This window comes from Mercurialis annua, linkage group LG7 (genome assembly GCF_937616625.2).
Source record: "Mercurialis annua linkage group LG7, ddMerAnnu1.2, whole genome shotgun sequence".
Lineage (NCBI taxonomy): Eukaryota > Viridiplantae > Streptophyta > Magnoliopsida > Malpighiales > Euphorbiaceae > Mercurialis > Mercurialis annua.
The window spans coordinates 42,214,331-42,233,453 of record NC_065576.1 but is presented as its reverse complement, the minus strand read 5'-3'; the positions used below and the strand labels follow the sequence as shown (position 1 = coordinate 42,233,453).

The 19,123-nt window shown below is 30.0% G+C and overlaps 2 protein-coding genes across 4 annotated transcripts; one reads left to right on the top strand and one right to left on the bottom strand.

Moving 5' to 3' along the window:
• Positions 1 to 5,871: 5,871 nt before the first annotated feature.
• LOC126656061 (syntaxin-132-like) lies at positions 5,872 to 15,397 on the top strand. 2 transcript variants are annotated; one of them, XM_050350523.2, is made up of 13 exons: positions 5,872 to 6,016; positions 6,637 to 6,747; positions 7,007 to 7,063; positions 7,790 to 7,838; positions 8,052 to 8,140; positions 8,253 to 8,326; positions 8,480 to 8,522; positions 8,594 to 8,654; positions 8,761 to 8,786; positions 8,869 to 8,946; positions 9,157 to 9,237; positions 9,324 to 9,389; positions 15,081 to 15,397. In XM_050350523.2, the coding sequence occupies exons 1-13, from the start codon at positions 5,999 to 6,001 to the stop codon at positions 15,243 to 15,245; spliced, it is 918 nt and encodes a 305-aa protein (XP_050206480.1). In that variant the 5' UTR covers positions 5,872 to 5,998; the 3' UTR covers positions 15,246 to 15,397. The 2 variants fall into 2 exon arrangements, with proteins under 2 accessions (XP_050206480.1, XP_050206479.1); XM_050350522.2 differs by lacking the exon at positions 15,081 to 15,397 and adding an exon at positions 9,503 to 9,912 and having other exon boundaries at positions 5,876 to 6,016.
• LOC126656062 (peptidyl-prolyl cis-trans isomerase FKBP16-3, chloroplastic) lies at positions 14,969 to 18,569 on the bottom strand. Of its 2 annotated transcripts, XM_050350525.2 has the most exons (8): positions 18,457 to 18,569; positions 18,075 to 18,364; positions 17,186 to 17,269; positions 16,803 to 16,852; positions 16,521 to 16,569; positions 16,081 to 16,155; positions 15,580 to 15,745; positions 14,969 to 15,228 (listed from the first exon to the last, which is right to left on the bottom strand). In XM_050350525.2, exons 1-7 carry the CDS (start codon positions 18,479 to 18,481, stop codon positions 15,626 to 15,628), a joined length of 693 nt encoding a protein of 230 aa, XP_050206482.1. In that variant the 5' UTR covers positions 18,482 to 18,569; the 3' UTR covers positions 14,969 to 15,228; positions 15,580 to 15,625. The 2 variants fall into 2 exon arrangements, with proteins under 2 accessions (XP_050206482.1, XP_050206481.1); XM_050350524.2 differs by lacking the exon at positions 14,969 to 15,228 and having other exon boundaries at positions 15,520 to 15,745.
• Positions 18,570 to 19,123: the final 554 nt, after the last annotated feature.

The following is a 19,123-nucleotide window of genomic DNA, read 5'->3' as shown; positions in this document are numbered from 1 at the left end:
CTCATATGATAATCAGATGCTGTTTTGTTTGCAGAAAATCGTTTTTTGTGCATAAAATCGTTTTTTTTCATCATAAAATTATTTTTCATGCAGCTTTTTAGATCTAAAATTGAAAAAAATCAAGATTAATTTATTTAGATCTGAAAGTTAAAATGAATTGTATTTATCACCACGAATTAAGAAAAAAATCGCTAAAATCAAATATGAAAGAACGGCGGAGCGACGACGAAACGATGGCGGAGCGACAACGGATCGATGAAGGAACGATGACGAAAAAAAATAAAAATGGAGAAGAAAAGAAGAATAAAGAAGAAGAAGAAGAAAAATGGCGAAAAAAAAAGAAAGCAGAGAAGAGAAAGAAGAAGAAAGAGAAAGGAAAGAGAAAGAGAAAAAAAGTGACAGATAGTGTGATTAGAGTAAAAGAAATATGATTAGAGTAAAATAATAATAAAAAATAGGTATAATTATAATATAAATATGTCTTAGAGTAAAAAAATAATTATAGTAAAAGGGTGAGGTATTTTCTCTATCTTTTCCTTCTTGAGGTAGGAAATCCTATTATTTTTAAAAATAGAGTATTGTATAGACTTTTCTAGAGAGATTACGGGATTAGCCCAAATTAATTAAATAATTACCACCCTAAGTTTGAAATTTGAGATTTGTCATTTCATCTCTTATTATTTGATTTTTAACCTTTCTAAATTCAATTTTTATACTTTCAAAATGAGAAAAATACGGTTCCAAAATCTGAGAGATTGTATGTCGTGATTCTTGCGAGATTTTCCCCTTCCTTTTCTCCATTCAAACTCCAGTTTCCATTTCTTTCAAACTTCCCATTTCAGTAGTTTTTCATAATTTGAATTCAGAATGGTTTCAACTAGGTCAGCCTCCTAAAATCCCCCTGCAAAAAATGAAGAAATCGACACTTCGTTGCTTCGCCGGAGCTTCACTTTGTCTTCCTGCATCAATAATCCAGCAGCTTCTCTCTGTTTATTGTTCAGGTTCGATCATTTTTCTTTTAGTTTATCTTTAATTTTTAATATTTTTGCCTACTTATTGTTTGATTTTCCGTAGCTCCGTTCTTATGGTTTGTAGTTTGCTATTTTTGATTTGTATTATGCTAGATCTGATGCATTTCATCTCTAGTCTATAGTGTGTGTCATCACTTTTAAAGTATTGGAATATTAATTTTCAAGTTATTTGAAAATTATGGCATGTTTATTGTTTGATTTGTTTGCTTTGTGTAGGCTGTTGTTTCGCCGGAGCTGATGAATTTCCAGCAGTGGTGGAAAAGTAGCTGCGAGTGGAAGAGAAAGACCTGGTACTTGGAAATCAATGCGAAGGGAGATTTTGGTTAACCAATGGTTTACTAATGGTTAACCAATAATTTTAATATTTGAAAAAAACGATTTAAATTTTCTCTGATGGTGGTCTTGAGTTTTGTTGGGTTCTTGAGTTTTGAACTCTAACTTAAACTTTGTCTTAGTGTGCAATAGTATGTCTTGATTTTAAGGTTAAATTTAGTGTTTATTTAATGTAGATAATTATTTTTTGGGCAGGTGCTTTGTGTATTACCAGCAAAGTTTTTACTGAATCAAGATGAAAAAATGCTAATGAGAATAGGACGTTATATATGTGTAATGTTTTAGGTGTTGGTTAACTAATGGTTAACATTAGGTTAACTGCTAGTTAATTTGTAATACATTTTTTAGTGTTGCGGTCATTTTCTATTTTTCTTTTGTGAACGACGATTTTTTCGTGTTGCACAGCCTGCACTTTTGCTGTTTGAAGAAATGTTTATGAGAATATCTATTTATGTTTGCAATATATTAGATATTGGTTAACCAATGGTTAATATTAGATAAACCGTTGGTTAACTTGTAATAAATTTTATTTAAGTATATCATTAATAAAATGGTTAGTAAACTGTTGCTGAATTTTTTTTGTTACTAGTTAACCATTATACCATAATTGCAATACAGTGTATGATTTCAGATTGTAATATATTTTGATTTTGTTAGCTATATGTTTTTAGCATAAAATGAGAACTTTAATTAATGGTTAACATTGGGTAAACTGTTGGTTAACTTGTAATAAATTTTATTTTGAATATATCATTAATACAATCGTTATAAACTGATGCTGAATTTATTTTGTTGCTAATTAACCATTATACCATAGTTTGCAATATAGTGTTGAGTTCAGATTGTAATGTATTATGAGTTTATTAGCTATACGTCTTTATCATATATAGAATGAGAACTTCAATTAGTTAAATTGTGTGTTAATTAATTAATTCACAATTTTTTAGCACATAGTTGGTTATTACTTGGTATAATAAAGTGTTGATGAATTTTGTTTTCTTTTATTGTATTATATTTTATTAAATTAAATATTTTATATACTATTAATTGTACAATTGGTATTATATTGGTAAACCAATAAATAAATTGTTTTGTTAGTATGTATAACATTTGATCAGCTTTTGATTGACTTTTAAAACACTAATGAACTATTTTAATTCAGCTTATAGTTGGTCATCGATTGGTTGACCATTAGATAACTAATTAATAGACTATAATTTTATTAGTGTTTTACTCACAGTTCATTAATGGAGTAAAAAATAAAATTAATAATTTATTTAAAAGGTATGTTTAAAATACAAAATTCAAGTTTATTAACAATCTACTAATTCAGTATATAATTGGTCATCGTTCGGTCGACCATTAGATAACTAGTTAATAGACTATATATTTATTAGCGATAAAAGTAAAATTAATAATTTTTTAAAAGGTATAATTTGTTTTAAATACACAATTCAAGTTTACCAACAATTTACTAACGATATATACACAATACACAATTCAAGTTTACCAACAAGTTAACCAACAGTTTACTCAATATTAACCATTGGTAGACTAACACCAGAAACAATACAAATTCTCATAGGCATTTCTTCAAACACTAAGAGTGCAATATCAAAATCAGACCACTACCGACAATGCTTTCTTCAAACACCTCAGTAACTCATTTTTCTATGGAAGAATGCTTTTTAAGATGCACATGACAATTATGGAGCCTTTGAAAATTAGAATCATTAGCTAAAACAATATCGTTTCATTCATCTTCAGATCTAAAATCTTTGGCAGCCATACAAACAACATAAAATTAAATCAGGATCTCCTATAATGGCGGCTCTGTATTTCACTCATGGCGGCACTGGTTTTTTTTCTTCATCGTTAATAGTGTTTCTCTCAGCGGCAGCGGCAATGATGGCTTCCAAAAAACGGAGACAAATCTGTTCAACCGGTGGTGATTTGTGCGTCGGCAGAAATTCGTCTTTGGCAGCAAAATCTTGATTCTTCAGCTTTTTGAAAGATTTTAATTGTAATCTTAAAATTTGATTTTTATAGAGATTGTAGGAGAAGATTTGATTATCAAGTGAAACTTACTTTGTTTAATAATTTCGTATTTTGCTAATTTAGAAAAGTTAATTTTGAAAAATAAAAGATGGACATGATAATTTTCAATTTTGAAAGATAGCCCCGTAATTGTCTAATTATTGTTGTATAAGTTAGGTATTTCTCAATTTTTCTCTATTGTATATGGTTAGGGAACTAGCCCAACCCATCTACTAGGTCAAAAGAGGGCCCATACTTTATGTGCTTAATAGAATAGAAAGGCATTTGGGATGTTTACAAAAATATATATAAAAAATAAAAATATTTGCAAAATCTAACTCAAAAATTATCTTTGGCAAAAAAAAAACTCAAAAATTATAATTTAAAAATCTTATTTCAGCGTGCTTAAAAATTTTAATTTTTACTTTTGAATTATGGTTTTCTTATTCTATTCTAAATTTCATTCCAATGTGTTTTTTCAAAAATAATTCAAAAATATAGTTTTTTTTTACTAAAAACAGTTTCTAAAAACATTGTTTGCAGAAACAATTTTTAAAAAGATTTTTTTTTTTGTTCAAATAATTCTTTAAAGCAGAGCATTTTTATAAATATAGAGAGTATGGACAAAAATATATAAACAAAAGAGTAAAAACATAAATTTTAAAATTTGAGTATTTTCTAAAAATAAAATTAATATGAATTATCTTTTGCAAATTTTCAAGGCATTTCTAAGCTTTTAATCTGAAATCAAAGGAAATGTTAAGACTTAAGAAGAGTAAAGAGAAAAATTAAGCAAATAATCAACCAGACCATAAAATTTTAATTTGAATTGATTATAAATAATAATTTTCAAAAAGTTGGTTAATTTTTTTTTTTAATTTGAAATTTTTAATTTAATCAAACTGACTGAAATATATACGAAGATATTTTATAATTTTTTTAAAAATTAAAAATCCATATCATTTGCTATAGAACTTAAATATTAATTTACCTTTAAATTTATACACAATGAGCAATTAACATCAAAATTAATATTTTTATTATTTTCTTAATATCTGATATAAATAAATTCGGTTATCCATAGTTTTTATTTCACTTTATATACTCCCTACGTCCCACTCTAATTGACAAAATAACTAAATTACAATAACTAATACAAACTAATAAGTGACATGAATAATTACTTCAACTCCCTTCTATTAATAATTGAACTAATTAATACTATTAGTATATTAGTCAAATTTTCATCAAATATTCACTATTTTTTATATTTTTTTTGAAATAAAAAGTTCTATTAATCAAAAACTGATTGATCAGCCATTACATAGAATTTGATAATCGGAAGGACATGCCCCAACCAATTAGATAAACTAAAATAGTCATATACTACCACATGAGATTTTCTATCGTAATTAAAACAACATATATGCATTTCAATTAAGTTAAAGTAGTCATGTGCTATCAAACTGATAATATTACAAAGCAAAGAGTTGTTGTTGAATGCATCTATTACAACCTTTGAAATAAAGGGAATTAGATTAGCTTCGCTTGCCATGATAATACTAACTTTAATCGCACGACTGTTACAGCTAGCAGCTATAACTTCATCGTTAAAGTCCCTAATCACATTTTTTGTGACAAATCTCTTCTCTTGAACATTAAAGACATCATCTATACCAACGAAAAATATACCGATATTTGGTGAAATCCGTCGTAAGATGGTGGCTCTAATTGTTTTAGAAATCCAAATCGCTTGCATCGCAAAAAACAATTCCATCTCCAACGATGAAAAAAACTATTCTTAATTTTGATTAGAACAGATCTAATAAAATTAAGATACTAAGGTAGAAAATAATTTCTAAATCTAGACCAAAATTGGCCAAGAAAGAAACTTTATTCAAAATTAAAGACAAAAACTATGAAAAAGGCTAAAAAAACTGAATTTAAGAGATTGGGGAGGTGGTTTTTGGCTAAGAAATGGCCAAAAACCACCTCAAATGAACAAAAAAGAAAAACTTATTAGGGTTTGAGAGGTTTCTCAAAAGAGAGAGAGACGGCTCGTTGGAGTATATTTTAATTGCGATTAGGGTTTGAGAGGTTTCTAAAAAGTTTAATTTTACATAAGGGTAAAGATGAAAAATTAAAGGATAAAATTATAATTATGTTAAATTATCAATTAGAATTGAACACCAAAAACTCAAAATTTTGTCAATTAGAATGATACGGATAGAGTATATTTTAATTGCGATTCCAAAAGAAATTAATTTTAATTTATTTTAGTCTATTTAAGTTCATGCTCAGGCACATCCTATTAACATAAGAAAGAGATGGTTGTACTTGTATAACAGCTCACAGCGAACTACAACAACAAACAATGAAGCCATAAAGACAAGGTTATAGTATATATTATTATATGTACATTTTTTAAAGCCTTTATTTTTACATTTTTAGTAAATAACGCCTGTGCCGGCTATGCCAACTTTTTGAAAAAAAATAGTGTAACATACAAAAATAATAATTCTTTCCATTTATTGCTCCTTTCCTCTTCTTCTTAACACAAAAAAAAAACATTCTACTCTTTGATTCCAATCAATAATATGAACGACCTGCTCACGGTAATTTTACTCTCTCGGTTTCTTTTATGTTTTTGCACACAATTTAATTTCTGGGTGTGTATTATATGGTGATCAGTGACAGTGATTGTGCTTAAACTGTGTTAATTCATGTTATGATAGTGTATTTGAGTGAAAAGTTTGTTTCTTTTTAACTGTTTTTTTTTTCTTGAATTTCGGTTTGAATTGTGTTTTGAATTAGTGAATTTGGACTGACTGTCAAATAGCAGCCATGATGAGTGAAAAAGAATTTGAACTAAAGTAACTGTACTAGTTCATTAGTATTTTCCTGGACACACGAAATTAGGACACTTGAGACATTATTTTAAGGTTTTCTATGTTAAATCGAAGTTTCTTGTCCGAAATGCGTGTCCCACATGTTTCCGGGAAATGTTGATCGAGTGAAATATCTGTGCTACTAAGATTTTTTTATCAGAATACACTCTAAAAAAGGTTTGTCCTTTTCCAGTGAAGATGGTATTTTTTGTAAGCATTTCAGTGCTTTTGAATCTTTTTGTTCATGGAAATTTGATTGTTCTCGTATGCTTAAGTAGTGGGTTTTTTTACTTACTATATTTAAGGTGGGATTTAACATATGTTGTTTTAATTTGTTCAATTTGCAGGATTCATTTGTTGGTGATGCCAAAAGGCCTTCTGGCAATGATGATATCGAAATGGGAATGCGAACATCGAGGAGCAACTCTGATATGGGAATGGAAGCTTTCAATAAGCAGGTTTGTTTCCCGTATTTTGTGTTTCTTTCCGGAAGAGTATTGATGCTGAAAAGATGCCAGCATTTAGTTTAAATTTTAATTATTTTATCTTTAATATAGAATAAGAAGATTTTAATGTTCATGGAAAGCCTATTACTGTAAATGATGTATTGTCTCTAACGAATAATCTGTTTATGAACTTGTGGCTTCAAAATAGCTCTCCTCTTCTTCTGTTTAGAATTAAAGTTGTCGCTTTTTTGTTCTTATTCTTCTGTTTTAGATACACGAGGTTGAGAAGCAGGTTGACAGGGTCTCTGGACTTCTCAAGAACTTGAAGGTATGTTGTTCGATGGTTTTCAAGGCCATTGTTTTTCCACTATTTTAATGAATAGTCACATTGGATTAGATTATATTTGAAGAAGCTATATGTCATACTTCTATTGTCTAACGGCATCCATTATCTCTGTTACACTTGTATAATTTACTTAGTATATGTTTATGTTATTCAATTTTATAAGCAAAGCTTTTGCTGTGTATATTTGTCACCTAGTTTAACAGAAGTAAAACAATAATCGACTCAAAAACGGACTGGTGTTTTCTGTAGTTCAGTTATTTAACTTCTCACTTAAACTGCATTTCCCAAAATTGATTGTAATTGGATGAGAAATGATCAAAAGGACATTCTTATTTAAGTACACTTTTGTGGATTGTGCTATGAACTTTGGATATTTCACTTTGATGGAGAAGTGCTTAGTTTTGTTATCTAATTTGTATAAAAGATCAGTTTTTTTTTTTAAATTTTTTGTTCTTTTTATACCTACTTTGCTTGAAGTTCCAAGAAAGTATAGCAGAGTTCCGAGAAAGTAACCGGTTTCACTGTAATTGAATAATTCTAGCAGTTAACATGTTTACATGTTTTCTTAATTTTAATTTTTCAATTTAAAAATAAAACAAAGGGAACGTAGATAAGGAAAAGGAAATAGGAAATATTTTCCACAACTAAACACTCTCTTAGTTTTCTTTTTCTTCTTTTATAGTATTCTAACATTGCTCTTCTGGACAGGAAGCTAATGAGGAGTCTAAATCTGTAACAAAGGCGTCTTCCATGAAATGTAAAATTTTGATCTACGTCCTTTTTTTTTTGGCAGCATGTACGCCCATTTTTTCATGTTGAAAAAACTTGCTCTAAGACATACCATTTTAAGCTGAAATGACTTTTTATACTTATGAGCATGAAGGTGTTGGCTCATCACTGGTTGAGTGACATATTGGAGTTTGTAGTCTTACTCTAATTGTGCTCTAAGAAGTTTGTTAAACAAATGTAGCTATCAAGAAGCGAATGGAGAAAGATGTGGATGAAGTGAGTAAGATTGGACGTGCAGTAAAAGCCAAAGTCGAAGCAATTAACAGAGATGTAATTCTTCATCCTTTATGTGAATAATTTATCCATTATTCATGTAACAATATGCAAGTTAAACAAAGTTTTTCTCCTAACTTTTTTTTTCTCGTTGTCTTCTTATCTCCAGAATTTAGCCAATCGACAGAAACCTGGATGTGAAAAGGGAACTGGTATTGACAGAGCAAGGATGAATGTTACTAAGTATGTTAGTTATCCTTGAAGATCTTTTGATATTCGGTTGTATTGTGTTTTTTCTCGTATAGGTTTCATACATTTTTTCCAGACATACACACATAAGCTGTGGACATGCGCATGTTAACTGTATTTATTTATTGAAATCATTATTCTGTGCAGTTCTTTGACAAAGAGGTTCAAGGATTTAATGATTGAGTTTCAGGTAAATATAACAATTTAAGGTGGTTAACTGAAGTTGTCTTTATTTGTAAAACCTCTCGTATTTTGTTTCAGACCTTAAGACAAAAGATCCAAAATGAGTATCGTGAAGTTGTAGAAAGAAGAGTCATCACAGGTTCAAAAACTGTTTGCAATTTTTGCTGTTTATGTTTTATTATTTTTCTGTATCAGATACAGTTTTTTTAACATTTATTTGCATGTTTTCTATCTATGGTGAGCAGTTACTGGAACTAAACCAGATGAAGAGGTGAGCCTAATTTTTGAAACTGTACATAAGTCTCATTTGGATATGAATTTCATCATAATGGGCAAAATTTACCGACTGTTAGACGATTGACAACCTGATCGAAACTGGCAACAGTGAGCAAATCTTTCAGAAGGCAATTCAAGAAATGGGCCGCGGACAGGTTTGTTTCTCTATAGTTTAACTCAACATACATTGAAGATTGTGATCAATTGTTTTAATCTTAGTAATTTCGCTCATGACAACAAAGAAAAAGCTACTCTATAGATGATTGTGCCTTATCGGGAGCTCTAAATATGTGCTAGCCTAGTCATCCTGAATTTGCAAGTGGAAAGCTCTCGATTGAGTTTCTAATGTCAAGCTATGATTGCAGGTGCTAAATACACTTGAAGAAATCCAGGAGAGGCATGATGCTGTAAAGGAAATAGAGAAAAAGCTTCTCGACCTTCACCAGGTAAATTTTCTGCTAAACCTAGTCGTGGAGTCTGCACTCTCAGATTCAAAATTGTTTAACGCAACTTACTGAGTATTATTCGGCAGATTTACCTTGACATGGCTGTTCTCGTTGAGGCCCAAGGAGAGATCCTAGATAACATTGAAAGCCAGGTTTGTTTTATTCTATGCGTATATTATTAATTCCAAGATGAATGTTTGTGTTCTTGCATGGTTAGGGGTTGCATTTTGGTAGGGTGTTATATGTTAATGGAAATGTTGTTCAGGTCGCGAATGCAGTGAATCATGTCCAGACTGGGACAACTGCACTCCAAAAGGCAAAGACACTTCAGAGAAATTCCAGAAAATGGATGTGCATTGCCATTATTATTCTTTTGATTATAGTAGCTGTTATAGTCGTCGGTGTCATCAAACCTTGGAAGAGTAATAAGGGTGCTTGAGTCTGCCCGTTTCTTTTGTTTGACGACCATTTGTACCTATATGTGATCGAGTCCGGGTTCCGTGTCCCTCCTTTACGTTTCAAAATCATTTTTTGTTTTTCCTCTTTGTTTTGTGTGATGTTTTGGTGCTTGTTGAGAGTTTGATTTTTGTCTATGGGGCATCCATGCATTATTGTTCTGAAGAGTGAGTTTAATTTGAAATGACAAAATTTGAAGCATTTTTGTTTGCTTTGGTAGGTTTTGTTTTGAATAAGCTTTTTTTCATTGAACCGGCGAACTTAATTATATCTTGCAATCTGATAGGAGGCATGCTTCTAAAGTCTACTGTAATTTTCCCCCTTTTTTCTACTCTTAAAGAGAATTAAAGGATTTTATTCTTATTTCATGGTAATTTGAATTCAAGAGCTATTGGTTTTAAGTGGAGCCGCTCGTAGTCGTACCACTTGATCTGATCCATTTCGTCGTCTAGTGAAAATATAAAAGTATTCTAAGAAATATATTTAATTTGTTTTATTTAATAAAAACTAATATTTTTTAATGATTTACATTTTTTAGAAAAAAACTAACAAAAAAAATATTTTTGATTTATCATTTTATAATGTTGTTATAATGTATTTAAAATAGTTCATCACTATTATATTTAATAATAAATATAAAAATTAAACTAAGTATATTATTAACTTTTTTAACTAATTTTTTTTCATTGTCATTTCCATATCCATTTTCAACATTCAGCCATATACATTCTTAGTGTAATTAATGGAGTATGGCAACAATTGCGTTGTGGCAAAAGAAACCCAAAAAGAAAACTGATGCATCATGTAGTGACTAAAGGTGGTAAAAAAAAAACCAATAATAAACAAACTGAACAAAAAAATCGAACTGAAAAATATAGTTGATCAGTTTAAAAGAGATTTAAATTTTAGATTTTATGATTTATAATTTAGGTTTAAGATTTAAAATTTTATATGGTTGACCTATTAAATGGTTTATAATGATTTATAAGTAGACATGTTTAGGAGCCTAAATATCCTTTTGACCCCTCCAGGCCCGTCTGTCTAGGGTTGGGCTTGAATAGTGGTTTTTCATCCTGGCCCAAACCAGAATTCGAAAAAATCCTGCTATTTTATGTGGGTCCATAACTTTCATTTTTATATAATTCTTCTTGTATATCCAAAATAGTCCGACTTCAAACCCGCATATATAAAAGAGAAAATTCCACTCAGCACTTGATTATCAAAAATAATTTCAAAAATACTCGAACATCTTTTTTTTTTTCTGTCAACACTTGATCGCACCTTTTTATTTCATCCAGCACTTGATTCCATCTTTTTATTTCATCCAACACTTGATTCCACCTTTATATTTTATCCAATACTTAACCCAACCTTTTTATTTCATCCAACATTTAACTTCATTTTTTTAAGATTTAAAATTTGGATTTTAAAATTTTAGGGTTTAGGGTTTATGATTTTAGAATTAGGGTTTAACATGATTTATGGTTTAGTATGATTTAGGGTTTAGAGTTTAAGATTTAGGATATAGGGTTTAGCATGATTTAGGATTATGGGTTTAGGGTTTAAAATTTAGAATATAGGGTTTAGCATGGTTTAGGGTTTACAGTTTAGAGTTTAGGGTTTAGAGTTTAGGGTTTAGGATTTAGTATGATTTAGGGTTTAGGGTTTAGTATGGCTTAGGGTTTAGGATTTAGGATTCAGGGTTTAGAGAAATAAGATTTTAAGTGGTAGGTTTAATGTTTTTATTAAATCAAGTGCTAGGTGTAGTTTATTTTCTTTTGTAAGTATTGTCCGCAAATAAAAACGAACATAAGTGTTTTTGAGATTATTTTAACAAAATCAAGTATTTTCAACTTTGCCCTATATAAAATATAAAGACTAGGCTTGGGTAGAAAGTAGCGCTTTTGTCGAAAATACTCGAATTAGGGGTTCATATAGCAAAGATACGCCTACTATAAAAAGATAGCACTTATACGCTTTTTTTCTCTTTTAGTTTACAAAGGTACTCTTTATTTTTGTTTGTCTTTTGTGCCCTACCAAACACGTGCTCTTTTATTTATGTAACAAACCTATCCTATTTTATTATACATCCTATATTACTCTTTAGAAAAATTATCAATCACACTCTGACAGTGACCTACTTTGGTTGGTCACTTTTTGAATTTTTTTAATAAAAAAATTTCGTTTTTATCTCAGATAAAATGTTTTCTCTATAAAAAATTTAAACAAATTGAAAAATAAAATTTATAAATATATTTTAAAGTTAACAATTTATAAAATATAAACAAAATGAATAAAAAGAGATATGTATAAAAATTAAATTTTATTTGATTTTAGTTTAAATTGTTTGTTAGTTGTTTTTTATTGCTCGTTGATTGTTTTTTTTATTGCTCGTCAGTTGCTGATTGGTTGCTCTTTTGGTGCTTATTGGTTGTTCTTGGTTGCTCGTTAGTTGATCATTGGTTGTTCGATATTTATTTTTCACATATAAAAATTTCTCATCTAATTTTAGACATAAATCTTATGTATTTGATCTCTTTTTAAAAAAAAATGATATCTATATTATTTAAATTTTAAAAACTGAGACAAGTTGATCACTGTATCTTCAGAGTTGTTTTTCATACTTGAACATAATAACTAGCGTCGCTGCATTTATAAAAAGAAAAAGATAATGCACTTTTTTTCTAGCGATTGCTTTTAGAATAAATTTGTACTATTATAGAACAAGAAGGTTGACAGAATTAATGACCACAAGTAGCTGAGATAAATTAAAATTTCCAAAATAAAAAAATCAAACCAGATTTTTCAAGCTAACTCTTTGCCTTCAGAAGAAGAAAAAGACCCAAAAATATTTACTTCTTTATCTTCTTTGTTTGACATTTCTTTATCACCATACTACTCATTTCTGGATATTGAAAGAGAGAAAAAAAATTGTAATCTCATCTTTCTAACATTTTTAAGATCTATTTTAAAATCTCATAGATCTTCTTTTCACTTTTGCTCTCTACTTTTAACTCCCATTTGCACCGGCGGTTCATCGTCCTTCTCATCATCATCATCTTCATCGTTGGTGGCATCTTCGTCGGCGCGGCATTTTCGTCGGCAGCGGCATCTTAATCGTTTTTCACGTCCTCCACAGCTCGTTCATCTTCGTTTTTAAAGTGTTTATGGGTCCTTGCTTCTCCGAGAGAATGGATCTGCTCAATTATTTATGGGTTAAAGAGGAAGCACCAAACAATATATTAAAAAGGCTATCATTTGGAGAAGAAGATAGAAAATGAAAAATAGCATATAAATGAAAGAAAAAAAACTAAAAAGGAGCACGCTTGAAATTAGAGTTTTGGAGTGAGTATTTATGCAAACTTTTGAAAAAAGAGAGTATATTGTGTCATTTCCTCTAGAAAGTATGCAGTCTGGGCCGGGCTTAGCCTTATATAAATAGAAAAGTACGGCAAGCCCAGACCGAACTCGCCAATGAATATGTCTATTTATAAGTAATATATATCCTAGATATTTTTTAAATGTTTGGATTTTAATAGCATTTTTTTATTTATTAAAAGTAAAATGGACTAAAATTGCAGTTTTTTTATTAACGAAACCTTATTCTATTAAATTTAACTTGTTTGAATTTAATTTTTTTTAATGTTTACATGGTTAAAGATATAAAATAGAAAATTCAAATTGTTCTAAAATAGTAAGCCAATTAATTGATTAACCTTTTTAAATTTTCATATTTAAAATTCATAACATTATAGATCGATTTATAAATAAGCTTATGTGTTGGTTAAGCGGTCTATGTCATATCTTTACATTTTGTAGCCCAAATGTCTTTTCCGACAATTTTGATCATTGTGGCATATACCAGAAACGGTTGTATGCCATGTATGATCAAAGTTCCTGGAAAAGCTAGATATACAAAATATAAAAACGTGAAATGTTAGGATTTGATATGTAACGTTTTAACCTTAGGATTATATTGCTACAATCATCACACATTGGAATTTAATACGTCAATACTCCTAAAAAAAGTAAAAGTATATTTATTTCTGTTTAGCATAGTAATATCTTTTCAGATAAATTTGATTTTTTTTTAAATCTACATTTCTATTTTTTGATTTTCGTGACCCTTTTCTTTTTAATACATTGACTTAATGGACTGTAAACTATACAATACAGTTGATTATTCCTTTACATATACCATAAAGATGATAAAATCATGCTATTATATGTGGATGTAGAGTAGGAAATTTTCTTTGTGTAGGTTGTATGATAAAAAAGGATATAAATGGTTAAAATCTGAAATTTACATGTTAGAAAAATGCATCCATACCATTAGATTATAGGGAGGGACCAGTCTATTTTCATATTAAAATTTGGTTCATTTATTAGATATTTTATTAATATTTCTTTTTATCCAATTAAATTGTGCTTAAATTTACATGTTTGAAGAATTTTCTCTCTATTTTGGAAATATTCTTTTACAGGAGGGAAAATGGAAGGAACGAAAATTAAAAATTGAAAAAAATGTTTTATCTTTTTGTTTGGAAGAGTATAGAATTAGATGAAATGAATTTTTTAAAAAACATTTTTAGTTATAGTAAAATTATTATCATTATATTCATATTTTATGTTAGAAAAAGTACAGTGTCAAGATTAGAATAATAATTACATCATTTTTATCCTTTTTTTTTTTCAATTATGACAATTAATCAAGAGAGGGATACACCTTATCCATTACTATTTTGAATAGGCTAGTTCACCTTAGCATATTATAGTAGTGCAATCCCACACACATTAGGAAAATGTTGCACCATTGCAAAATCATTATATTACTTCATCATACTACGACCTGCATAACATAACATGGTAAGTAATACTTAGGCCATTGTTACATTCAAGAAATGGAATAGCATGGAATGAAATAGCTATTCTATAAGAAATGAAATAGTCATTCTTTAGTTTTTGAGAGAAGTATTTATTCCACAAAATAATGAAATAGTAATTCTATAAAATACTTATTCCATGAACCAAAGTAAACAATAGTCATTTATACGGAATAGCTACTCCATTCCGCACCTATTCCATGAACCAAACATGGCCTTAGCTGCATCCGCCCTTTTGTTTGTGTGCACTTGTTCTTTGTATTGCATGTGTGTAATAATTGAACTAAATCGAATAATTAAACCGAACAAATAAATTCGATTCAATTTGGTTCGATTCAATTTGTTTTGGTTCAAACTGAACCGAAAATTCTAAACCAAACAGACTGGTTCGGTTTGGTTCGAAATAGTTTATATCCTTATAAATTCAGTTCAGTTCATACAGAATGCACACCCCTAGTTGTAATAATGATAAGTTAAATCGCGTGGATGTTTTTTTCGAGACAGGTGACAAATGCAGTAGATCATGTTCAGAATGGTACGGAGGCTCTTAGAACTGCGAAGAGCTTGCAAAGAAAGACGAGGAAATGCATGATGATTTCCATCATTTTGCTCTTGCTCATTGCTATTATCATTGTCCTCTCCATTGTGAAGCCTTGGAAGAAAAAGTAACCAGCATAACAAATCATAAACTCTCTTTCTAAGACTAATTTTATAATGTATGTGCAATAGCTTTATTGATTTTTTTCGTCACTTTTGTTGTTTCGGGTTCTCATTTTGGAGAAACATTTACTAACAAATAATGTAAGCAACAGGGTGCCATATCTTTGCATTCTAGTAGAAGAAATAATGCTTCTGATTCTAAAAAACAACTCTAGATTTTAAACATCTCGTTATCAATCATCAGAAGTAATTAAAGCTATATCAAGAAATGAACACTTCACAGTTTGCACAATAATGGAAGAAATAAATTGGATGATTGAAGACATACAATGAAGTAACTTACAGTGGTAAAATTAATGATGAATCTAGTATAAGAATGCAGACTGCTTCTACTCTTCTTCCATTTCAAGGCCGGGAATATATTCCAAACTGACGTCAAAAATTACAGGACTATTTGGAGCCACCCTTGGCCTTCCGGGAGCTGAATTGAGACCTTTTGGAAATGCCAGCTGATGAAAAGAATGAAATAGATGCCAAGCAATCAGAAACTTATAGTATAGTAATCTCTTCGTAGTAGAGATTCTAGTGTGATTGTCGTCAAAATATTAGAAAAATGAAGAATGACATCATAGAATATCCTTGACAGATTGAACTAAATAAGATAAGCGAAAAAGACAAGATAGGCTAGATCAAGTGGCAATAGCGCCCCACCTAAGACCGAGAGGTCCTGGGTTCGAGTCACCACGGGGTAGGAGTGAAATCCTTTAATCCTCATAGAATAAAAGGAAAAAGAAGAAGCGAAACAAATTTAACATCCACAAGCAACCATGTCATAACAACTTACTGATCCTGGAACATAGATTCTTCGCTTCCCACCAGCTTTCATACTCAGAATTCCTTCATCAAGTCCCTTGATCACCTATTCTAGTCAATCAGATTAAGAAATTAGAGATGAGGATGAAAACGTTCACACTAATTTCAAGACATATTCTCCAGCACTCAATGTTAACGTTTTCTATTATGCAATGCTGCATACAACGTGAAGAACCATGCTGCATATCCAATCTCAGAGTGATGACCAAAAAGGTTTTTGTACAATATCTAAATAGTTGAGTACATTATTGTAACTTACTATGCTAATATAATAAAACAGAAGTTTACAATGTACAGGAACATATGCAACTTATCAAGGGAGATACTCTTTTATGAATATCTACTAAGCTTATTGGGCAACTGATATAATTTGAAGCCAAATTCATTGTTAGGGAACTACATGTAGCTTACCTGGCCAGAACCAACACGGAAAATGTAGATCTGCCCTTTCTCCAGTGAACTGCGAGATGAATAGAGAAATGAATTATTAACAGTCTAAATTTAGCTCTGCTTTACAGCTACGAAGCAAGAAAAATGCCTAGAAGTGCAAAAGTTTGAGGTTTTGTATGTCAGAATAGATTCACCAACTATCTATATTAGACCATATTAAAATTTCAAATATAGAGGCAAATAAAATATCCAGAAACAGCTATAGGTAAATAAAATGAATGCTGTTTGATTCAGGAAACTCGCCTATCAAATATTTGTCCAGATGGAACCATAGCAACATAATTAGCAGCCACCTGCGATTATGAATTGTACTGGCATGAGATACAGTCAAGTAGCAAATACGGAACATAAGATGATAAAAAAAATAGAACATGCAAAAAGTTCAACTATTAGTAGGGATATTGTTCCAATAATTAGGCATGCCTATCTCTATATAAAAAAAAAAAAGTACATATATCATACCCATAAGCAGCTCAATCTATACTGATAAGGCATCGAGATTAAAGAAGATGAACACAATCTTCTAAAGCCTATGTTGCCCAAGATAGTTTTAACCAACTAATTTAACATTAAGCTTTTAGCTTAAGAGTTCATTAAATATATGCAAGCCAAAGAAATATATGTACCTGAAAACCAATTGGAGGACTAGGACCTGCACCAACTTTAATATCTTTGTATTGCAGTCCAGACTCCGTCGTTACCATCGGCACCTAGAGAAGCAATTACTTCCATGCTCAGAATAATGCATCAGCTAATGTTAATCAGACATAATGAACCATCAAATACAATCCTGTAGCAGTAACCACAGTATTCTACGTTGCACAAAAACTTATCGATTTTTATATTTTAGCATTTCGATTTGGTTTCCTGAAATACTCATGAAACTCTGAAACCTTATATTTATAACATTTTCTTTTAAAAAAAATCATTTAAAGGTTTCTTCTTTCGTGTCTTCTGTTTCAATGTTTTCATTTCTGTGCTAGATATTACTTGGGATCCTCTATGTTGAGAACCTAAGTGATTAATAGTATAAACCTCTAAGTCGAGCACACTGAACAATATTGGATGATTATCCATATCAAGAAAATTAAAAAAAATTACAGCTAAATTAAAACATATTTAAATGCGAAAAAGGAAACATTAGGATGTGTAATCGAGCCAAGTCAACTCGCTAGCTACTCGAGTTAATTATCGAGCCGAGTTCGAGCTCCTATATACTTGACTCGATGAGCTCGGGAGCCTAATCAACCTTCACTTAATTTACTTTTTTCCCTATTATATTTATTGATAACAATACCTTTATTTTTACATTAAAATTTAATTTATATATTTAGATAGATAATCGAGCTAGAGTCGAGCTCGAGTCTTAATAAATGAAACTCGATCGAGTTCAAGTCGAAAGTTTAAGATTTTAGAGCTGAGTTGAGCTCGAGCAGTGTGTCCATTCGACTCGACCCAGTTACACCCCTAAAAAGAGAAGAGATTAAGTATGAGGCAGAGCAATTCTCACCATACATTTTCAAGCTCCTTCTCACAAGTTTGATCACATAATCTGGGCTTCTCCTCAGGAGGTAACCCTGCTCCTTTGGCAACATTGTCCGATACTAATACCATAATGCTGCTCGAAACCGATCCAAATACGAGACCAATCAAACCCCTACGCTGAATCGAAAAATCATCGTTCTTCTTGTACTCTCTTCTTCTAATATCCTTCATCTCCAAGTTGGAGCATCTCACATTTAAACCTCCGACTCTACCACCGTCGCCGCGGCCGCTGCTGGTTGAGCTTTTCACCGATGCAGAGCCTACCGGAGAATAATTTAGCATAAGAAAATAGAAAATAATGGGGTTGGGGATTGATTCATTTAAATGCAAAAGAATAAAATTAACGGCGTACCCACTGGAAAGAGTAACGATGCCATGTATGTTCCTTTCTTTCTCTCCTTGTGTTTCTGATAAGAAGTTTGTTAGAATTGGATAATGAAATCTTATGACTTCTGCTCTGCTCTCTGTTGCTGACTCAGCAATAAATCCAACTGATTTTTAATTTTTTTAATTTTTTTTATGATTATAAAAAGTATATATCGTAATTTATTACTACATAAAAAATAGTAATCCATATGTTTGTAAATTATATAATTTAGATTAAATTACTCTGAAATTTCCACATAATGTATAACTTTACATTTTAATATTTCATGTTTAAAAATAAAATAATATAGCTTTCCCCTTTTATTTATATAAATATTTTTGTCATTCCGTCTATTTTTAGTATAAGCCAACTAATTCAGCAGCCAATAATAAAAAAAATTATTTTTAATTATATTTTTAATATGTTATAATAAAATTTAATGAGTTAAATATTTCAATTTAGTTTTTTTAATATTTATTAATACTTTAAACAAAAATATATTTTTATTTTTTTGGTTTTAAAAGTTAAATGATGAAAACAATTACGAAAGATTAGAATTAAAAATTAAAAGTACAAAAATAAAACTAATAAATTAAATTTATTAAACTACTGGATTTTATGAATATTTTTTTTATTAATATTTATGTTAAAA